The 16,633-nt window shown below is 42.2% G+C and overlaps 1 protein-coding gene across 3 annotated transcripts in view; it reads left to right on the forward strand.

Annotated features, from left to right (window-relative positions):
* Positions 1 to 16,633, forward strand: part of PTPRB (protein tyrosine phosphatase receptor type B) — a 120,441-nt gene that overhangs the window by 82,754 nt on the left and 21,054 nt on the right. For all 3 annotated transcript variants that reach the window (XM_081589647.1, XM_081589648.1, XM_081589649.1), the window contains 6 exons: positions 318 to 581; positions 1,545 to 1,826; positions 5,868 to 6,146; positions 6,697 to 6,846; positions 9,414 to 9,657; positions 14,887 to 14,993. In XM_081589647.1, the coding sequence (XP_081445773.1) occupies positions 318 to 581; positions 1,545 to 1,826; positions 5,868 to 6,146; positions 6,697 to 6,846; positions 9,414 to 9,657; positions 14,887 to 14,993 (1,326 nt within the window). The remainder of the gene's footprint in view (positions 1 to 317; positions 582 to 1,544; positions 1,827 to 5,867; positions 6,147 to 6,696; positions 6,847 to 9,413; positions 9,658 to 14,886; positions 14,994 to 16,633) is intronic.

Here is a 16,633-nt window from a genome sequence, read left to right on the forward strand (position 1 = left end):
AGTTATAAACTATTTGACCTGTCTTAATTAATCATTTCTGAAAATTTCACTTTATATGTTTATCAGAGGACATGTAGCAAGCATATATTAATAGAAGTCATCTCCTATTTTGCTTTTTTTAATTTGATTTTAATTTGTGCCAGGTCTCTAGACCACATGCTCTTACACTCAGGTGACCTGAAATAGAAGCAAGATCTGACTCTACAATAGGTGCTGCTCATCCATACGCCCAGCATAGCTCATGTGTTCATCTGTGGGGCCAGATGCTTTTGTTTCCATCTGTTTTGTTTTCAGTAAAGGTTTTCTCTCTGTTTAAGTCCCAGCCACTGTGAGTAACCTCAAGGGATCCAATCAAAACATGACAGACAGCCTCTGGTTCAGCTGGAGTCCAGCCTCTGGGGACTTCGACTTTTATGAACTGATTCTCTATAACCCCAATGGCACAAAGAAGGAAAACTGGAAAGACAAGGACCTGACAGAGTGGCGTTTCCATGGCCTCGTTCCCGGCAGGAAGTACACGCTATGTGTGGTAACTCACAGTGGAGATCTCAGCAACAGGGCCACGGGGGAGAGCAGAACAGGTAAGAAGCCCAGTTACCAGGGGCCAAGCACTGGCGGGAAGTAGCTTCCACAGGCATGTTTTAATTGTGATCTTATTAATAAGAAATGAAATCAGTGGTGTGCCATGTGCTCACCCCTGAACTTGAGAAGGGTCTATGGTAGAGTAGATAAAGGAGATAGACTTTGGGTAAAAAACAGCTGGGTAGTTGACATAGCTCCTCCACTTACCTATGTGAAACTGGGCAGGTCACTGAGCACCTCTAAGCCTCAGCTTTCTTATCTGTAAATTGGGGATGGTCATATATATCATCATTAAATTACTATGAGCAGTGGGTTGTTTTTTTTTTTTTTTTGGCTGTGCTAGGTCTTTGTTGGTGCACTCGGGTTTTCTCTAGTTGTGGTGTGAAGGCTTCTCAGCTTTTCATTGCAGGGGCTTCTCTTGTTGCAGAGCACTGACTCTGGAGCCCACCGGCTTCAGGGCTTAGTTGCTTCTCAGCATGTGGGATCTTTGCTGACCAGAGATTGAAGCTGTGTCCCCCTGCATTGGCAGGTGGATTCTTAATAACCAGGGAAGTCCAGCAGAGCTTTCTAAATATTTCTTGGGCACACACGGATAACATTGATATCTGTGTGCCACCCTGGAGTCAATGAACAAGGCTCTCTGAATTCAATGTAATTGTTAACTCCAGCCTTCACTTTCACTTTCACACTTATAATCTATTCAGGGCACACTCATGCTCCATAGCACCCTGGTTAAAAAAAACAAAACTCTGATTATAAAAATTAAACAAAATGTACATAAAACATTTGAGGACAGTGTCTTACACATAGTAAAGACCATAAATGGAAGCTCTTATTATTATGTTATCATATTACCTCTTCCTACAAAGTACATTAAAAGTATGTCGATGTCATTCAGCTATCTCACTTGTGTATGGCGCAGAAATAATTGCATGATTTTTTTCACTTTCTCATACATATAGCCCCAAGTCCTCCCAGTCTTATGTCATTTGCTGATGTTACAAACACATCATTGGCCATCACCTGGAAAGGGCCACCAGACTGGACAGACTATGATGACTTTGAGCTGCAGTGGTTCCCCAGAGATGCCATCACAGTCTTCAACCCCTACAGCAACAGAAAATCAGAAGGACGCATCGTGCATGGTCTTCGTCCAGGGAGATCTTATCAATTCAGCGTCAAGACTGTCAGTGGTGATTCCTGGAAAACCTACAGCAAACCAATTTTTGGATCTGTGAGGACAAGTATGACATATTTTGCGACTCTTGGTTCTCAGATGAAATGGGGAGGAAGTATGTGTTACAACATCTTATTGCATTAGGGCTTGGTTTAAATCCACATTTTTATCTGGAATTGGTTAGATTTGAATTCAGACAGAAGTTCTACATAGATTTACTCATTTATTCAGCTTTAACAAGAAGAAATCATCTCTGCCTTCATGGAGCTTACAACTCAGTGGGAGCTTACAACTCAGTGGGAGATACTATCATTAAAAAGACATTTTGGGTGTGATGAAGTATTTGGCACTAGAGAAACACATGGCAAAGACATCTGACCCAATACAAGGGAACTTCCTAGAAGGAGAAGCATCCAAATGAAAACTTAAGGAAAGAGTAAGACATGCAGGTGGAGAAGTAAAGAATATTCCAGGTAGAGAGAATAAAAGGTTCTAAAACCAGTCAGGAGACAGAAATAGAAAGGAGTTAAGTTGACCAGAAGATAAAAGGTGAGGATTAGGAAAATCAGGTCATGAAATGTCTTGTGCGCCATGGTAATGACTTTGAACCTCAATCCATTGGAGCCACTGAAGGCTTTTTGGCCGAGATATAATAGATTTGCATTTTATAAAAGTCACTGTGGGGGTGGTACAGAGAATGGATTGAAAGGGGCAAACTAGAAGCAGACGGACTGGTTAGAACATAATGCTATAAATTCTAAGGATGAAAATACCTCAATGATAAAATATATATCAGTTTCTTCCCCACGGCATTTTGAGATAAGTACCACAAATCTCAAAGAAACAGAAGTTTTTGGTATAGGAACCTCAATCCAAATATTTATTGCTCAATAATACCCAGTAAATGTAGATTCGGAGATCAGGCCAGATAGTTATTGGTTATAGATAAAATACAAAGCTGAAAATTAGAAATTTAAGCCAGTAGCTATTTTGTTAATTCAACAAACATTAATGCTACAATAGTTTTAACTAGTGTTTTCTGTTTTATCCAAAGAGTAGTTTGGGATCAGATAACTGCGTGTCGAGAGAAACATGTGAAAAAGAACTAAGACTTTTCATTTATAGCAAGATCAGGAGGAGTTTTCAGTGGCTTACTGTAGGCTGTGGAATTGAATCCCAGGTGTTCAATCTAAGAACTCAGTTGAGGCTGGGCTGGTCAGATCACATTTGGAGAGTTATATTCAGTCCTAGATGCTAGAATGTAAGAGAGGTATTTACCAAATGGGGCTTCCTCAAGAGGAGAGCAGCCAACACCAAGAGGGACTTGATAATGAGTTTTATGGGGAATGGCAGAGTGAACTTTGAGGATTGCATTAGTTAGGATCAAGTTTGGCTGTGGGTAACAGAAAACAGAAGATAACAGAGGATTAAACAAAACAGATATTGAGAATTTTCATGTAAAATTTTTCCAGTGCCCCATTTCTTGCAAAAACATTCCAGCCGTGATAAACACGGTGCATGGCTCCACCAGCCATGCCTCCTAACCCCACCCTTGATGCCCGAGTTCATGGTTGTCTCTGCCTAAAATGCCTCTTTCCCAGTATCTTGGTGAAGTGTCATCTCTACCAGAAAGCCTTTGCTAAGTTCTGCCCAGCAGTAACGCCAGCAACAGGAAGTTATCTCTTACTCCATGGAGCATCCTCTTCCCCATCTTGTTTCTACCTTGTATTATGTTTAGGACTCATCTCACTTTCCGAGAGGTTACAGCTAATATCTCATTCATTTCTATACTGTTCACAGACCCTAGAAGGGCACTTGGTATGCAGTAGATGCTCATTTCTTAGTGAATTGGAGACCTGACCTGAGTCTTGGTAGACAAGCAGGATTTAGAGGTAAAAAGGAGAGAGAAGGAGCTGAAGGAAGAGATCGAATTGAAGCAAATTTCCATATGCTTCCATACTTTGTGTAAATTATCAGAATGATGGATTAGGCAGGATGTTTTAAAAGACTTCTTCAAAGCTTAAAGGGGAGATGTCTTTAGATCTCAGCTGTGACTTGGTTTGAAGGGAGTTCAAAATTGTTTGCCTCAAAGGCCAATTCTTCCTCTATTCTGAAAAATTCTCGGTTTGATTGTTTTTTCCCTAAATCATCCTCATCTGACCTGATGTGACTCAGCTCACATTTGTAGACCTTGATCGTTGTCGTTCAGCCTCTAAGTTGTGTCCAACTCTTTGTGATCCCATGGACTGCAGCACGCTAAGCTCTTCTGTCCTTCACTATCTCTCAGAGTTTGCTCAGACTCACATCCATTGAGTCGGTAATATTGTCTAATCATCTTATCCTCTGCTGCCCCCTTCTCTTGCCCTCAACATTTCCCAACATCAGGGTCTTTTCCAATGAGTCAGCTCTTTGCATCAGGTGGCCAAAGTATTGGAGCTTCAGCATCAGTGAATATTCAGGGTTGATTTCCTTTAGGATTGACTGGTTTGATCTCCTTGCTGTCCAAGGGATTCTTAAGAGTCTTCTCCAGCACCACAATTCAAAAGCATCAATAGATAGGCCCTGATATGAAACAGGACTTCACTCAGTGGCACACCAATGCTGTGTGTTTATTGAGGACAAGAACTTCTATAACAAATTAGGGGTCAGGAGAAGGTGGGCTGTGCTCCAAATCACAGCAGTGGGTGTGGCTCTGGGAGCGCCAAATATGTCTACACATAGTTCCCAGAAGATCTTATGTAATGGGGTAGCCTTTGTTAATAACAGTTTGGTTATTAACCTGTACAGTCACATGACTCGTTTTCTTACAGACTGAATCTTTCATTAATGGGTGTGTCACTCACAAGAACAAATAAAATCAGCTGCCATTCAAGTCCCCACTGAGTCAGGCATTGTGTCAGGCAGAAGAAAGTGAATGACTGTAAGCACAGGGCTGTGAAACAGGGGCATGAGAGAGTCTGGTGTATGTGGGGAACCACAGGTGTTTCAGTGCCTGGAGTACAGCATGTGAGTGGGGAAGGGCAGGCAAAAATGGAAGAGAGGGACAGAAGCCAGACAGAGAAGGTAACAAGGCAGCAATGCCATTTCTTACTGTCCTTATTGTAAGAACTGACATTTGGACTTCCCTGGTGGTCCAGTGGTTGGGAGTCCACCTGCCAACACAGGACACATGGGTTTGATCCCTGATCTGGGAAGACCCCACACAACGTGGGGTCTAAGCCTCTGTACCATAACTACTGACCCAGTGCAAAGAAGCCACCACAATGAGAAGCCTGTGCAACTAGAAAGTAGCCCTCACTTGCTTCAAGTAGAGAAAGCCTGTGTGCAGCAAAGAAAACCCAGTGCAGCCAAAATAAAACAAATTTTTAAAAAAGAAGTAAAATTTATTGAACAATTACCACGCAAGCCCCTGTGCTGGATGACTGTGCATGTTTCAACTCATTGAGTCATTCCAATAAGCCCATGAAGTGTTTGTTGTTTAGTTGCTAAGCCACGTCTGACTCTTTTGTGACCCTACGGCCTGTAGCCCACCAGGCTCCTCCATCCATGGGATTTCCCAAGTAAGAATATTGGAGTGGTTGCCATTTCCTTCTCCAGGGGATCTTCCTGACTCAGGCATTGAACTTGTATCTCCTGCATTGGCAAGCAGATTCTTTACCACTGAGCCATGAGGGAAGCTCAACCACATGAAGTAGATATTCTTAACTTCCCCACTTTACAGATGGGCCGCAGATATGTTAGATCACTTGCCCAGGATTGCATAGCTGATAAACAGAATTTGAATTCAGGCAGATCAAGCTGCACTGTTAACCTCTAGGCTACTCTGCCCCACCTTCTATCTGATTCCTGCCACTTGGTTTCAGTGTCCCTGTTTACATCTGTGTTTGCAATCACATTGGCACTTGGTGGTTTTTCCTAAAGGGACAGCATTTTAACTTTGTTTCTCAAAGTGAGGTCTAATAGGCAGAAATTCCCTTGGAAACCTATGAAAAGCAGTTCACATGAAGATCGAGAATTATTTATTTAGATCTCTGAGCTAGCTGGAGTCAAAGGAACTAAAAAGGTGTCTCCCAGAGTTGTGAAGTGTCTCTTCCTCTCTCTTATTTAGAGCCAGACAAGATACAGAACCTGCATTGCCGGCCTCAGAACTCTACAGCCATTGCCTGTTCTTGGATCCCTCCTGATTCTGACTTTGATGGGTATAGCATTGAGTGCCGGAAAATGGACACTAAAGAAGTTGAGTTCTCCAGAACACTGGAGAAAGAAAAATCTCTGCTTAACATCATGATGTTGGTGCCTCATAAGAGGTACCTGGTGTCTATCAAGGTGCAGTCGGCCGGCATGACCAGTGAGGTAGTTGAAGACAGCACCATCACCATGATAGACCGTAAGTGTCCCTGGAGGCGTGTGCCTTGCTCTGTGCCCCCATCACCCTTGTTCACACGTGTATGGCTCATTTCCACACTAGCGAGTCCTGCTGTCACTAGGAGAGGACTAAATGGCTCTGAGAAGTATCAACATTTCTCTTGTGTAAAGCATCCCGGCAGCAAACAAGTTAAATGATCTTAAAGAACCTGAATGAATTAGTGTTTAAATACATCTCTTTGCCTGATGTAGAAAGAGCCATAATAGAGCTTTTAAGCAATTTGATGCTAAAACTTCAGGAAATCCTGCTGAGGAGCTGCCTCTTTCATTATGTTTAATGTGCTACCGGCAAGTCACTTCCTCTGCCGGCTTCCTTTCAGGAGAGGAGGAGGTTTTCTTGATTCTAAGCATTAGACACACACACACACACACACACACACACACACACACACACACACACACGATACACATGCAGCCTGATGTAGGTGAGTGAAGACCTTCATCTCACTAATATTTTATATTCAAAAGCATAATTGTGACCCTTCTTGGTTCCTTTCCCATCCTTCTTCCAGGCCCCCCTCCTCCACCTCCACATATTCGTGTGAATAAAAAGGATGTGCTAATTAGCAAATCTTCCATCAACTTTACTTTCAACTGCAGCTGGTTCAGCGACACCAATGGAGCTGTGAAATACTTCACAGTGGTGGTGAGAGAGGCTGATGGTAAGTGATCATGAGTTAACTCCAAGACACAGGATTACTTTCTCGAAAGTCAACTGTGGGGGCTCCTTCTGTGACAAGTTTTTAAAAGAAGAAAACTTAATTTTTATATCATTTCACTGTATCTCTGCTGGATGCAGCAAGATGTAACAAGAAAAAGAAAACCTACTGAAAGCCTATTATTTGCAGGATTTAATTATTAAATGGGTAATAATAGCAACTATATCAATAATCACAGTAACTATCATTTACTTGTTGCTATTGCAGGCACTGTTGGAAATGCATTGCGTTTGCTGACTCATTCAGTCTTTACTACTCATTCAGTCCCATTCAGCTCCATGATTCTGCCATTAAGCAGCAACATGCTTTGTCTGTCTTCCCCACCCCCTGTCTCAAATACCTCTACCAATCATATATTCCCAAACCACTCACCAATTCACAAAAATGCTCAAACGCTTGAAAGAGGGAAAAAATGATCATGAAAAGCATCCTTCCTTTCTCTACTGAATTTTCAACATATTTCAATTATCTAGTCTACTAAATTATCCAGTGTTACCTAACTCTTATGTAACAGGCAAATTCTAGGTGATTCTTATAATAACATTCCATTCAACCAAGTAAGATTTCTAGTGCTTATGACATCAGCATCTATCAGATCATCCTCAGGAGTTTCTATCTGGGGACACACATGTCCATATGTGTTTTTGCCACTGAGGTTCTGTGTGTTATTTCTCCACAACAGATGTTTGTGTCTGGAATGATATATCCTGCATGTCATATATTTTTCAAAATTGTTTAAGATGCTGCACTGGAGTTTCTCAAGCATCCCTGACTATTTTAACTCATTGGTGGGCAATGTAGGGAAGGTTTAAACCTGCCATGACAAATGTTGGAGCTAAATGGTATTTTACTCTCACTAGGTACTTTTAGGGCTTCTCAGGTGGCACTAGTGGTAAAGAACTCACCTGCCAATACAGGAGATGTAAGAGATCTGGGTTTGATCCCTGGGTCAGGAAAATCCCCTGGAGGAGGGCATGGCAACCCACTCCAGTCTAGAGAATCCCATGAACAGAGGAGCTTGGGCAGGCTACAGTCCATAGGGTTGCAGAGAGTGAGACATGACTAAAGTGATTCAGCACATATGTACTTTTATATTTTATTTAATTGTACTAAAGCGGGTTATACATAATTAATTCAATGATTTCAAGGGTCAGTATTGCATCCCAGATTTCCTTACACATAGTAGCTGGAGATAAATAGGTGAAATGTGAAGAGACTTTAAATTTAAGTAGGCTGCAAGGAAGATAGTGTTTTGCTACCTAAATATGTCAGCAGCCAAAAAAAATAACACCCCAGAATTTAGCCTTGTGTTCTCCAGCCAGGTAGGTTTCAATGACTGATGTCCATGGAGATGGGCTGTACTCCCCTGGTGATCTAAGATAACAAGCCGGCTCACATAAACATCATTTATAGCATATATACTCTTCCTCAAGGCAACCTTCCTTTTAACTACAGCCAACAAGATAATATTTCCAAGAGCCACTCATTTTGAGGAAATTTTATCAAACAGGAGTCCAGGACGCAAAGAACCCCCACCATATCACTCCTTAAAGTTCACTGTACATGGTATCCAATCTCTATAATATTTTTCATCCTAATTATGCTTTCCTCTGGCCAACATCAAAGTGAGTTTGCCCTGCCAAAACACACAGCAGCTGGGTGGACAGGAGAAGAGTTCTGGGAAGTGTTCTGCACAAGGGCCCAGATTTGAGCCAGGATTAAATTGTACTCAAGATAACAGAGCAGGACAAGGAGTAGTTATCAGACTGGGCGTGGTGCAGGAAGCATGCATGTAGGGCAACTGCTCTGACCTCAGACCTGATTTCTCTTATCTTTTCCCCATTTCCCAGGTCACAGGGATTTCCTTATTCGCTCAGCTACAATGGTTATTGGCAAGTAGAAAGCTGGTTGAGTGGGTTGACTTTCACGATGGGGAGTACCCAACTTTCTGGAGTTGTGGCAGGTTACCATCTGATACATGAGCCACCCTTTCATATATGCATATTTTATTTCCTATAAAAATGATAGCGTGTGTGTGTGTATGTGTTGGTGTAGCTCCCACTGCTGCTGCTGTTTAGTTACTCAGTTGTGTCTGACTCTTTTGTTACCCCATGGACTGTAGCCCGTCAGGCTCCTCTGTCCATGGGATTTTTCAGGCAAGAATACTGGAGTAGGTTGCCATTTCCTTCTTCAGGGGATCTTCCTGACCCAGGAATTGAACCTGTGTCTCCTGCACTGCAGTCGTATTCTTTACCACCGAGCCACCCAGGAAGCCCCTGTGTTTGGCATATGCATATATAAAATGTTGTATATGCACTATTTATGTTTAATTTTTTATTTATTTTAGAAAAAGTGAATTAGATTAACTTCACTGGGAGAATTTCACAACATCTCTTGCACTCCAGGGATGACTAGGGATAGTGGGTGGGGAAGGTAACCTCAGAAACCTATTTGGAAATCCCTGAAGTCACAAGAAAGTCAGTCCCTCACTGTGGGTTTTCTTCCTCCAGGCAATGATGAGCTGAAGCCAGATCCACAGCACCCCCTGCCCTCCTACCTGGAATATAGGCACAACGCCTCCATTCGGGTGTATCAGACCGATTACTTTGCCAGCAAATGTGCCGAAAGTCCTGACAGCAACTCTAAGAGTTTCAACATTAAGCTTGGAGCAGAGATGGAGAGCCTGGGTGGAAAATGTGATCCCAATCAGCAAAAATTTTGTGACGGGCCACTGAAGCCGCGCACAGCCTACAGGTTAGATGTATTACCATCATTTCACCGGGCGCACAGCTGTCGGGGCATCTGATGCACATGAGTTCCTGTAGATTAATAACCTACATTACAAGAGTGCTCTGCATTTTACTGGCTAATTTATAAAGGTTGTATTTCTGCCTCCATTCACAGGGAATGGGTAAAGAGGGCCTTTGGCCTTGTGCAAAAGCTCTAGTTCATTATGTGAAGAATTGAAGATTCTTAATAGGTTGTTTTCTCTCCTAAAGCTTCTCTAGTATGAATCAGGTGATTTATTTACCACGTTAACACCTGTGAAAATGTCCAAGTAGAAGGATTAAGTTTAGGGAGACTCAAGAAATATGAGATTTTTTTTCCAACTTTTAGTGAGGACTGGAATTATACTTATTTATTTGCCTTCTAAGGCATAACAAGATGAATGTTCTTTTTGTCCAGATAGAACTGTTGAAAGGAAAGGCCTCTTAATGATTGGAAGCACTCTCTCCTCCCAGTAAGATGGCAGATGAAAAGGAGCAGCTATTTGGTTTGGCCCCAGGGAGTACTACTATGGCCAACAGGCCCTTCCAGCTGTAGGAACTGGCCATGCCCTTCACGTACACCGTGTTCCCGGAAAGCGGAATAAGTATACACAGCATCCCAAACCAGGGTCCCCAAGAGATAGAGAACCTAGGCTGCCATCTTGGAAACAAGGCTGCAGGAATCCAAGATTAGTGCCTTTGTAGAGGATGTGCCTTCTGTTACGTGTTGGCAGAGCTGATGTCCAGCCAGATGGCAGCCAATCAGGTTCTCTATGGGCCAGTGTCCATTCTGGTTGGTCAGTGCCTAGGTCTTATTAACCCTTACACATTCTGCATATTACCCCTGAATTTCAGCGGAAACCTTTCTGCCAGCGCCAAAAGGGGACAGTGACATGGCATCATACCTGAGAGCATTCTTAACCCCTCCCTTGCATCAACACAGTCAAGCCGACAGCTTCCCTAAAACAGATGGCTCCCTTTGGACAGGAATTCTGCATAGATATCTCCACCCAGGACTCACCACAAAAGTGCTGCTGCCCCTCAACCAAGGTTGGCACCTCCAGAATGAACACACACACAAACTCATTAGTGATGTTTGCTTCAAAAAGAAGCTATATGAGCCTACCTGAAGGAGACGAGATCGCAGAGCAAAGGAGAAATACAAAAGAGATCAAAAAGCCAAGATCCTTTAGTTCTTATTAGAATCAAGAAATGCCTCAGCCCCTTGGTCACTTGGGCTCCAGGAAATGTGAGGAAAAGTCTCCCAAGGGCTATTTTCTCTTTGTGAGTTGAAAAGCTGAGCTGTTTTTGTTTGCTTCTTGAGAGAGGAGAGAAGATGAGTGATTACCACTTTTAAGAAAGAGAATAAGAAGCTAGAGAGAGTTCACACATGGACCAGGGCCCCAGTCACCCAACACACTCTTTCCTGTCCATCACAGCAGCCAGGGTCCTAGGAAGAGCCCCTGTATTCAGGTTCCAGTGTGGCCACTGTTTAGCTGTGTCACCTTGTAAATAGCATTTCAGTTCTCTGATCCTCACTTTTCTCATCTGCAAAACATCACAGAACTGTCCTGAGGAGTCACATAGATGACAGATCAAACCTAGTCATGTCCCTTCTAGATTAAGGTCCTTCAGTGGTTCCCAATCACTTCTAGGAGCAAGTGAAGATTCCAGAGTAGGGCACACAAAGCCCCAGCCTTCTCTCTCCCACCTGCCCACCAGCTTTGCCCCCCACCATTCACTCCAAGTATTGATACACTCCACCCATTTACTTACTCCTCCCTCCTCAGAGTTCCCTGAAATCTGACATGTCTCTCTCATACCTCTCAGCCTTTACACATTCTTTTCACTCTGTTTGGGAAGCTTTCCACTCTCTTGTCTGACTAATGAATTCCTTCATACACTTCAAAAGCCAGATCAACCCACAACTAGCCCTGAGCCACCCCTGTTAACCCATACCTGGGCAGTGGGGCCCTCAGTTCCACTTCCGCTGCGCCCAGTCTCTGTGTCTGCGTGCTATGTCGCTTCAGTCATGTCCGACTCTGTGCGATCCCATGGACTATAGCCCACCAGACTCCTCCATCCATGGGATTCTTCAGGCAAGAATACTGGAGTGGGTTGCCATGCCATCCTCCAGGGGATCTTCCCAACCCAGGGATGGTATGCACATCTCTTGCATCTCCTGCAATGACAGGTGGCTCAGATGGTAAAGAAATCACCTGCGATTCCTAGGTTGGGAAGATCTGCTGGAGAAGAGAATGGCAACCCACTCTAGTATTCTTGTCTGGAGAATCCCATGGACAGAGGAACCTAACAGGTTACAGTCCATGGGGTCGCAAAGAGCTGGACACTACTGTGTGAGTAACACTTTCACTTTCATCTTCTTCACTGGATTGCAAAAGCTCACAGACTAAATTGTGGAGACAGACATGACATTGGTTACAAAACGACATGGCAAGTACCTGGCACAAAAGAGATGCCACTAAACGTTTATGAGCAAATAAGGGAATGAGCCAAGATGTTCTATGAAAAGTTAAACATTCTGATTATAGCTTAATCAACTCCTGCTGCATTAATGTGTTTTCTAGGATTAGGATACGGCTTTCCTCTATTTCTCTGTATTTAGTTCACTCCTGTGAAAAGCATGCCAGGCAGAAAATACCTGATATGAGCATGGAGAACCACATGCCAAGTGGCCACCTGTGTGGTAGCTGCTGAACCCAGGCTCCGTGCAGGCAGAATTATGCCTGTCTCATAGTGATAATCACCATAGTGACCCTCAGTGCTATCAGACATCTTTTTCCCAGAGAGAATAGGTAGACAGGAAGGAACATGGAAAAAGAAAAATTAGGATTGCCAAGAAGTGGAAAATGCTAGGTTTAGCTGATATGCAAGTTTATTATACCAACAAATGTTTAACGTGTTCCTGTTCATTGTTGGGTTCCTGTTATCTGGGTATATAATTAGTGTTGTTCCATATGGGAAGAGAATGGGCAGATCATGATGGGTGAGAAACAGTGCAGAGGTTGGGGAAGTGCTGATCTGGCTTTGTTTTCTATTCTAAATAGAATAGCAATGTGACCACGATCAGATAATCCGCTTCTGTTGACCTCATTTTCCTCAAACGAAGGAAATTGAACCACATGATCTATAGCTTTGTAGAATTCTGATTCTGGACATATTTAAAGTTGAAAAACTTACTATTACATATCAGTTCATTAAAATAATCTTATATGCATAAGAGAAGACCTGTCTGTAAAAAATGGCAGAAATGTTGAAGGACCTAAGAGGGCTGTAGGTAAATAAATGCTCTCAAGGTCCAAAAGTCTTCTTGAAGGAGGTATCATTTTGGCTGGCTACTGAAAAGTAAAGACGAGTTTGAAAATGTAGATATAGGGGCAAAAGGAGATTCACAGTTCAGGAAACAGTCATAGTGCAGAGGCAGAAATATACAAATTGTTTAGAGAAGAACAAACCCAAATAGTCCAGTTTCAAAGTGGGGGTCATATCGAAGGGTAGTAAGGAAGACAAAAATGGGAAGATACGATGGGACAGGATTCCAGATGGGTGCTAAGTGCTGGGCTGGGAAATGTGGTTGTAACATCCATTACTGGAAGGGTTCTAAGGGCAGAGTTCCTGCTGATAGCCTAATTTTAAGCCAAGCCTACAGTAACTGCAAGAGCTGTGGTAAATGCAATGAGCTCTTACATTATCTCCTTCCTGGATTCCTAAAGGCCCTAATTCATCTGGATCCATTTTGTGTTTTGCATTTGCACCTTTGAATCTTAGAATTCCAGAGCAGAACCTGTCAAGGTTGTTACACCCCCAGTGCTTTTATTTTCACAGATGAGAAAACTGAATCATAAAGAACCTTAGAAACCATTCACCTAATCAGCGACAGTGAGAACTAGACCTCAGACCCCCTGTTTCCCAGCCCAGACCCTTTTTATAGCCCTCCAACAGAAGTCACTGCTGTTAAAGCAAAATTAAGCCGAGAGAAAGAGATCTGGACTAGGAGTCAGAAAATCCTGAGTTTGGTTATCTTTCACCAGCTTTCTCTATAATCTTGAGTGAGAAATGGAATCTCCCCAAGCTTCAGGTTCCAAATCCCTGAAGTAGTATCATAAGTTTCTGATACTGGGGAGGTTAGAGATGGTCAAATAGAATCATGTTTGTAAAAGTTCTTCACACTTACAAACCACCATACAAATAAAAGAAACTCTTTTCATCAGAGAGACTCTTTTCAACGTCCAAAGCTACGATACGCTGGCAACACACACCAGCTCCTTCCCTTCCACGTAATACATGTTGACTGGTTGTTACTCTCTGGGGACATTGCATAATACCTCCACCAATAGTCTGTTATTCCTGGAAGTACCACTTTTGGCTTGGAAGGTGTCTTTTAGACATGGAAATTATAGGTGTGGCTGATTAATATAATCTTGATGATATTGAGGAGATTATACTTAGACCTGGGCATGAGTTAGAAGGAGAGGGGGAAAGGTCAAAACAGTTTGTCGCAGTTGGCTAATGCTGGTACTGTTTCAGCATTATTACAGGATGTGCCCAGATACTTCTGGGTTAAGCAAATCTAGATTTATTTTTTAAGGAAAAAAAGAGTCATTCATTCATTCTCATATGATTTACGTTAACCCTAGAAAAAGTTTTCCCATATAAACCAATCCTGTTACTCTCGGTAAACCTACAATCTGGGAAACGTTAGGACAGAATGGACTCAAGAGGTTGCCCAAGCCAGTCTTTAACTTAGTGCCTGGCAGCTGTCCTACAGATCCCCTGAGAGCTGGTTCTCCAGTCTCTGCTTAAACCCCCTTAGTGACTGGGCGCTCACTACCTATGTGGCAGCTCATACTCTAGATGTTAGAAAGTGATTTTTTGTTCCCACGCTGCCCTATGACTTCAGCCTACTAAGCTCAGTTCTATATTCAAGAATGTAAACCTTGAGATGATAGGGACTTATTCTTTGCAGTATTTCTAGCTCCTGGACAGGTACTGGCACACAGTAGAGGCTCAATATATATTTGATGAATGATGCATGAATGCATGAAGCCAGGGCCTTCTGATTTCATAATTCATACCCTCTCCTACATGCCTATCGACCAGATGACCACCCTGTTTCTCCTTGAAAACATTCTCTAGTCAGCCCTACTGTGGTCAGTCACTAATTTGTACTTAAATAAATTGGTTTTCTTTCCAGAATCAGCATTCGGGCTTTCACCCAGCTATTTGATGAGGACCTGAAGGAATTCACAAAACCACTCTATTCAGACACATTTTTCTCTTTGCCCATCACCACTGAGTCAGGTAAGGCTAACCTTTTCATCCATCTGACATAGTCTGCCAACCACCACGTCACCTACAAGAGCCTCTAGTAAGAGGCTAGACCTCAGACTCCCTGCTTCCCAACCCAGGAGAGATCGGGGGACTTGGCTGATAGTGGGAGGATCATTTATTTTTGCTTGGAATGTAATCTTTATATGATCATGGATTGATGTGGATTAGAGAAATTGCACAACTTCTGTAGCAGAGTGGACTGAAAGGGGATTTATCTTGTAAAGAAGGTAGAAAGAGGTACCAGATTTTTTTATCTATTAAAAATGAATTTTTAAAAACATAGTGGATGAAGAACATTCAAATCAAGAGCTGACACAGGCCAAACAGAAGTAGGTATAAAAAGCTTTCAAGTTGCAAATAGGAATGTGTATATGAAATATATACATAGAAATGCATAGGAAAAAAAAAGACTAGAAGGAATTTTTTTCCTTTTGTTTATTATATGTTGCTTTTACATGATTAAAAAAATGTTAACTTGACTTTACATAAATTTCTGAAAGAAACTTTTCTAAACTGTGTTAGAAGGAAAGCCTGAATAACGTTGTCTTTTAGTCACCAAGTTGTATCCAACTATTTTGCGATCTCATGGACAATAGCCCACCAGGCTCATCTGTCCATGGGATTTCCCAGACAAGAATACTGGAGTGGGTTGTCATTTTCTTCTCCAGGGGGTCTTCCTGACCCAGGAATCGAACCTGTGTCTCCTGCGTTAGCAGGTGGATTCTTTACCATGTAGCCACCAGGGAAGCCCCTGAATAATAATAGTAGCTAATATTGACTCTTTGTCCTCTCTGTGGAGCTGCAGTTTTAAGCATTGTGCTTAGAATAATTTATCTAATCCTCACGACGGCCTTTTGTGGTAGATACTATTACCATCCCCCATTTTAAAGGTGAGGATTTGAGATACCAGGAGTTTATGTAACTTGCCCAAGATAGCAGAGCTGGGTTCTAGCACTTTCTGCCTGACCTCTTAACTTCTGCACTGCACTGATTTGGAATAGTTCCAACATGCTGAGAATAGATTTATTTTTTTGCACATTGTTCTTTGGTACCATTATCTGCCCAGCCTTTCCCTGTACCCAGCCTTTCACAGTGCTTGGTCTCAGGAAGTTCTTCTTTAGAGCTAAAACAGTCTCTCATGCTGCATGACAAAAGATGACTCAGCCTCACAAACACTCCCATCTATTTATGCCAAATATAGGATAATCTCCCACTTTTCAGACCAAAAAGGAATCAGAACACAGTTAAGAGGATTTAGATGTGTTTGCTTACAAGTTAATGTTAAGTATGGGATTTGTAAACATAATTCTTCCCTATTTAAATTATTGTTATACGACAAAAATTGTATGTAGTCCAGTAAAGAAAGATAGTAAACATATCTCCAAAAAAAGGAATATTAACCACTTTAAAAGAAAGATGACTATGTTGATTTGTTAAATCTTGAAAATCAACATTGAATGAATAAACAAATCCAAGTGCTTAAAATGCAACTTCAAAAATGAATTACTCCAAAGACCTAAATGTGAGAGCTAAAATGATCCAACTTGTAAAAGAAAACATAGGAGGAAGTCTTTGTGACCTTGAGTTAGGAAATGGTTTCTTAGCTATGA

Source organism: Giraffa tippelskirchi, chromosome 4, assembly GCF_054371585.1.
Source record: "Giraffa tippelskirchi isolate mGirTip1 chromosome 4, T2T-mGirTip1v1.2.pri, whole genome shotgun sequence".
Classification (NCBI taxonomy): Eukaryota; Metazoa; Chordata; class Mammalia; order Artiodactyla; family Giraffidae; genus Giraffa; species Giraffa tippelskirchi.